This window comes from Nestor notabilis, unplaced genomic scaffold (genome assembly GCF_000696875.1).
Source record: "Nestor notabilis isolate BGI_N333 unplaced genomic scaffold, ASM69687v1 scaffold211, whole genome shotgun sequence".
Classification (NCBI taxonomy): Eukaryota; Metazoa; Chordata; class Aves; order Psittaciformes; family Psittacidae; genus Nestor; species Nestor notabilis.
This window is the reverse complement of record NW_009914892.1, coordinates 93,062-99,977: the sequence shown is the minus strand read 5'-3', so window position 1 is coordinate 99,977 and position 6,916 is coordinate 93,062. Positions and strand designations below refer to the sequence as shown.

The window sequence follows — 6,916 nt, the reverse complement described above, 5'->3', positions numbered from 1 at the left end:
GAAGTATTTACATGGGATCATTTACTTTTAAAATATTATTTTAAATTTAATCTAAAAAATATTCCATTCTTGGTGATCTTAAAAAGTATTATCTATTTTCTTCTATTTGTCTACAATTAATACCTCATTTAAAGATGTCTTGATGATGTATTGACAACTGTGTAATTGTACAATGTCAAAATAAATGTTAAATAACTGATGTCCATGTCAACATCAAGAAATATGAGCACGTATTGTGGAATATAACCCCATGTTTTTGTGTTAATTTGAAGAAAATTAATTGATAAGTGCAGGTGTGGAAACTGATAAGGTTCTTAAATTCTTGAATTTAACCTAATGGTACCAAGTATCGTTTGACATAATGATTTCTTTTATTGTGGTAAATCATTAATTTCTGACTTCAGTCTTGGTCATTGAGGAATGTAATGTAATAATGTTAAGTTGGGTTAAAATACTGGCAAAAAAATGGCTGCAGTTTGAATTCTGTAGGGTCAAGTCAAGGATTAAATAAGCAGAAATACTTTTTGAAACCAAGAGAGTGATTCAGTCATTCTGTTTCAACTGTTTGCCTTTTAATTCTCTTGCACATGTTTATTCAGAAACAGTAAACCATAACCCAGTCATCTACATGTCACTTTTTTTTACTTCAAATTTAGTAAAACTTAGGCAAAGCTCAGAATCATTTTTCCTCTGATTATGATCTGTATATAACAGTATTTTCCTCTTCAGTAGGATGGACTTCTGTTCGTTATGGCTAAGTAGAAAACAATGATTTAGAAAGATTTCCATCTTATCTTGCAATTGATAAGTAAAACAATTTTTAAGTTATACTATTAATTAGATCTTTATTGGTGAAATCTGAGGTAATGATATGTCATGTTTTACAGCCTAGTAAGTTTTAGTTCTGTAGCCTTAAAAGCAGCTGTTTGTGGTGAAAATGTGTTCATGGCCTTTTAAGATTTTTTTGAATAAATCATGAAGCTGAATCTTCAGATGCTTTCAGCATTGAGCTGAGAATATTTCCTTTTAAATATTAATGCTGTAACTATATTTGCTTGTCAAATGTTGCACATGAAAGAACTTCTTCTAGGATAAGAACAACTTACCAAAATAAAATAAGCTTTGGTGTTTACCCCACCCAAGTCTCAAAAATATTTCAGGTTCCAATTAGTAAGGTCCTTAAATGTTGTTACTTTTATTTTAGGAAATAAGTTGATAAAGTGACTAACTCTAGCGTGACTGTAGAGGAAGGGGATGCTGAATGTTAATAGATTGTGTGCTGGCTTGTTTTGCCAAGAACAATACTTTGCTTCTGTCTTGTGTTGACTTGGCGAAGCAAATCATTCACTCGTGTATGGCTGCTCGCTCTTGCTTCTCATGCTTAGTTAATGCTTTCTATATGGAAGCATATACCTGTTCCTGTATGTTCCTAAATGCTTCATATATCTGTCACATATATTACCAGATGGTGGTCTCAGTTTGAGAGAAAGGAGATTTAAGCCTCTGAACATGTGTTATTCCTCCTCGTTTTGGGAAGCTGGTGGTGTGTTGGCTGAGCTCTTTCCTTTGCCAGCCTTTCTTTGCCTTATCCTGTCCTGGGCCGGTGGCTTCCTGCCAGCCCTACGTGCCCTCTGGTGTCTGCCTAGATACTCCTGGCGGTGCAGGAAACCGGGAACATCCTTTCTGAGACCCTCCCAGGATGTGTGTGTTGCTTGGAAATTTTCAGTATGTCAACTTTGTTTTCTCATGGGTCTGATAGGGTAACTCTCAGAAAGGTCCACCATCCAGAAAATCTTCCCAAGGGAGCCCAGACTTTTATCTCTTAAACCTCAGTGTCTATGCAGCCTGCCCCTAAATTGCTGTATGCAAAATAAAGAGATTATTTTTGTTACCTTAAGATTAAGTCATTCTTTTTGACTGTATCAGCCTCTGGGTAATGCAAGGACATTTGAAAAGGCTCGGGAAACTATGTTCTACTGAACTCCCACCCACAGTTTTGGCCAAGTCTGTGCTGTACCTTAATACTGCTGGGGAGTTCAGGTCCTCTAATCTATTCTGTAGTTTATAGCCTAGGAGTAACTTCCAGAGTCCTTCTTCTGTATGTCTGTGGTCTCAGCAAACATCGCTCTGTTTTGTGAAAGCAACAGTTAGTTGGTGGTAGGGGAGGATGCTGTTCCTGGTATGCATTGTCTGAATTCGTTATGTCTTTCCATCTCTAGGGAGGAAAACTGCTCAGATTGACTCCTTTGAGATATGTGGGCTGCTGTGTTGTAAGTTTTGTTGTAGATTAGGAAAGAACAAATATGAAGAGAGAGTGCAATAAAGATCTTAGACTGAAGGAGTTTTAAGGTGTTTCATGGCCATTTGCACTCTTGTCAGCAGAGTATGAAAAAATAATTTTACTACCTTAGATTTGTGATTTATGTGCATGTAATAACTATAATGTGTTGAGGTATGTATGATAAGTATTTAATAAATAAATACATATAATTACATGGGTTGAATTTCATAGTAATTTACTGATATTGTAAATTTTACCCAGTGAGTTGAAAGCTAATATAACACAAACCCCCAGCCATTATTTCTGTCTGTGAAGATGCTGGATCTGATGTGTATATATGACAGGAGGAAATACTTCAAGCTAATGAATCAGTCATGGAGCCAAAGGCTAACTGAGAACTTACAGAAGGCTCCTTTACAGCCTTTCCTAATTATTTCATGGTATTTGTTTAATTAGCAGTTATCAGTCAAATCTAGAAGTGATTTTGGACTTGGAGATCCTCAGCAGTTGAATTTTTATATTAGTACAATATTAGCCTTTACAGGCACTTAAAATTGGGCAGGTTCTGCTTAGGTACCAAATGTGAAATAACTCTTCACCTCAGGCTTGAAAATGTCTGTCGTAGTCTCCTGACTTTCTTGTTAGTGATGTGACAAATAAAAAATTAGGCTGTCACTATTATGTGATTCCTTTGAAGCTTCAGCAAATTTCTCTGCCATCTCTCCAACTGTGAAGAAAATTTTTATAGCACCTGGTATTCAGACTCTGGAGAGACATTGGAGAGACTTCAGGCTGCATCTAGCATTTTTCTTACATGCAGTCTCTTTAGATTTATTTAAGTGAAGCTAATTTCTCTTATTACTCAAGAAACAAAGGACAACATGCACCTATGAAAGCACTGATTTCTGAGGTTTATTTAATCCTTAATTACATGCCCTGAGAAGCTCTGAGCCTCATGATTGATTGTCATGTAAATTCTGTTGGGTATTCATCTTGTGTTCTGGATTTTCCACTGCTGAGGTTTAGAAGGAATCCCCTATGCTCAAAGGAGCTAATTGAGGTTTTCCTTTTAGTATTACACAAATGCATGGCTATTGCCTCATACCTAAGAGTTCCTGTGTAGACATGCTTGATTTTTCTAACATGAGGGAGTACAAAAGTACTCAAACCAGGCGGGTTATGAAGTTTAATGTGTTGGCAAGGTGACTTTTGAATACTTACTATCATACTTGGTGCTACTAAGCCTAAAGACACTTTTTGCAATGGTTATATAGATAAATTGGTGTGTTCTTTTACCATAAAGACAGATCCAGTTATTCTTAATAATGTAACAAAGCTGATGCAAAACCTTTTGCATGTGTAAACAGGAGTCCTAGTGGGAAGACTTGTTTGGTTCTTTACTGCTATGAATGCATACCGTCTACGTGGAAAAGCTACATTTGTGTTCCTTTGCTAGCTGCTGCATAATCATAACATTTTGAGAAAGCTGCTTGAATTTTTTTTTTTCCCCAAAAGATAAGGTGTATTTTTAAAGGTGTCCTACGTAAAATTAATAACTTTTCTTACTACTCTGTGGATTGTTGCGTTAAATTCTGAGCTCCGTTGTTACAGTGGTTTGTATTTTTTATAACTAGTAAGTGAGAAATAGTTGCTTTATCATTCAGGTTTCTACCAATAATTTCAGTTGTCAAAAAGATTTAATTAGTTCTGTAAACAGTGATTGTCTTTGGGAAATACTTGGAGTCTTTCGTGGTATTTTAAAGTATGTTCTGAATACAAAGTTGCATTTCATTTCAGTTTAAGATTTATTTTTTTTTAATAACATCAAGTTTTCTGGATAGTAGAGCTTCAACTTCTGTCCCATTTTATCATTTGAAGACAGCCAATAACTTTTAATAAGCAGATTTTGTACAGTATGTGGAATTTTCTTATGTATGGTAGCATTTTATGACTAAATTTAGTTCTGCATTCATTTTACTAATGTGCTTTTGAGAGAGCTTAATCTGAGAAGGTTTGCAAAATTGACTGTGAATTAGTCAGTCCCACTGTCATTGGAATCGTCACTGTTGGAGACTTCTGATTCTGACAGATTGGTGTCATAAGCTGTGTGTCGACTGTCTCATAGTCACCAATTTTTCCACCAGTCACTTTTGATGAAGGTTATTTTGAAAAAGTAGTTACAGCAACTCTTTCAAATACATCATAGGGAACATGCATCTTAAACAATGTAAGACTGATAATGAAAATACTGCTGTCAGTGCTATCGCATTTGTGATTTGTTTGTATGCAAGTAACAATTTATCCTGCTTAAGAAACTCAGCATTTTTTTTTTTTCTTAAGAAGACAGAACAAAAAATCCCAAGCAACACCAATAAAAGACCAAGCAACACAAACTGAGAATGATTTGAATACTGTGTAGGGGCTTTTTATATTGACAAGACTCTATTATAAAGCTTGTGTTGTGCTGCAGGACAGAAGCATCTAAGAATGACAGTAGCTGCCCTGATCCGTCTCCAGCCATATGGTACTGTTCATAAGGTGGCTGTGTATGATGGCATTAAAGTAACAGATGTCAGCCACATCTAGTAAGCCAGGGATAGGGAAGATGATTCTATGAAAATACCAAAGTAATTTGTCTTACCTTCTCTCTGTTTGGAGGGTGACTTAGTTTTGGGTGATTGTTTTTATTGCCAGTGTGAGAGACAGATCAATAAAACAGGCTTTAGTAACTGTGTTTGCCCTATGTAACATTTTAAAAGTAGATATGAATACATGGTGTGTTTCCAGAGCCTCAGAAACAAACCATCTGTATAAGGCATGTGAAACTTGATTTCTCAAGCCATGGCTTAAATCTTGCTCATTAGAAACTTGTATTTCCTTAAAAATGGTTGTAGCTGAGCCTTGGCAGCTGCTGTGGTATTAAATCAGGTTCCAAGAAAAATCAGCTTTATCAGCTGTGACAGACAAATGTTTGTGGGATTTATTGTTTCGTCTTAAAACTGAATTATTAAAATGGGTGCTATACTAATGTTCTCAGGCTATATATGGACCAGGTTTTCCTTCTCTTTAATACAATTTAAAGGAAGTTAAGTTTGTCAGATATTTTCTGTAGTCCGTTTGTGGTGTTTAAGCAGCGACTTCACTTTTTTCTGCATCTGTAAATTTTTATACAGTTTGTGAGCAAATGAAAGCCATATTTAGCTACATTCAACTGGAACCGTAAAAGAAAAATACAGTCCCAGGTTACTGGGAGATAGCAAAATTCCTGTAGTGTTTTGTTGCTGAACTTATTTCCTGAAACTGCTTAAAACTACGTTGCATTCCTAAGTATCTGAAAATACAAAGTTGGGGCAAGAACAGAAACTGTTTTAAATGAACTGTTGATTTAAAAAAAAAAAAAAAATTACATTTAGCTAATATTCCAATAAATTGTCCTTTGAAATATAACTGCCTTCAGTTCCCCGAAGACCTGCTGATGAAATAATATCTGTTGAATCCTGTTTATGTGTGGCTGATTGAAACAAGTGTTAGAAGTCCTGTTTAAACAATGATTTTGGGTTAATTGTTAGGTGTTTTTAAAAGGTAAGCAAAAAAAAGAAAGCAATATAAAAATTGCATGAATTTAAGTGATCCGTTAGATGGTAGAATTAATTTCTCTAAACTTAACTAGAAAATTGTTGCAGTGAAGAACACATTCGAATGTTTTCGTTATTTTTTTTTTAAATTGTTTCTACATTAATTTAGGCTACAGAAAGTGAGGCTGGTGATATGGATCTCAGTGGGTTGCCAGAGACAGCAGTGGATTCTGAGGATGATGATGATGAAGAAGACATTGAAAGGGCATCTGATCCTTTGATGAGTAGGGATATTGTTAGAGACTGCTTGGAGAAAGACCCAATAGACAGGACAGATGATGACATTGGTAAGTATTGCAATGTAGTAAAATACTGTCAAACTTGTTCTCCACCAGAAAAAAAAAACCAAACAACTTTTTGAGCTTGATGTTTTATTTTAATAATCATTGGCTTTCGTAGTTGGTAAGTTTAGTGTTTATTCTGTAAGGTGATTCACAAATGCCATAAATTCAGCCAGTGAATTGAGTACAACCAAAGAAGAGGTAAAACACACATAATATGGGTGAAAACTGCTAGTTGCTGGCCCTTTTGATCTCAAGCTTCAACTTCTAACTGATATCGGAACTGGTTTATGAAGTAAACATCATCGTGCACTGGAAAACAGGCAGAACCTTGGCATAGTCAACATTAATGTCAACACTGGATGCTTACATTTGTGTTAAACATTGGAGCTGTTAAGACCTTTACATGAATGTGCATCTAATGCAACTAATTTGCTATGTTAACGTACAGGTTAGTAGACTGAAAGCAAAGCAGAACTAGAGTTCAAATTCTTTCAATTTCTAATCCAATCTGTTTCAGTGGCTGAGTTTTAATATTGAACAACCTAGTCTAGTGGAAGGTGTCCCTGCCTGTGGCAAGGGGGTTGGAAATAGATGATCTTTAAGGTCCCTTCCAACCCAAACCATCCTGTGATTGTATTCCTAAATGATAATTAAGGTTATCAGATGACTAAGGGACTGGAGCATCTCTTAGATGAGGAAGGTCTAAGAGGGCTGGG

At 35.6% G+C, this 6,916-nt stretch overlaps 1 protein-coding gene across 1 annotated transcript in view; it reads left to right on the top strand.

Annotated features, from left to right (window-relative positions):
* The window catches only part of RAPGEF2 (Rap guanine nucleotide exchange factor (GEF) 2), a 69,239-nt gene that overhangs the window by 25,388 nt on the left and 36,935 nt on the right, over positions 1-6,916 (top strand). Inside the window, exon 3 of the mRNA XM_010023850.1 lies at positions 6,026-6,203. Within this exon, the coding sequence (XP_010022152.1) occupies positions 6,026-6,203 (178 nt within the window). The remainder of the gene's footprint in view (positions 1-6,025; positions 6,204-6,916) is intronic.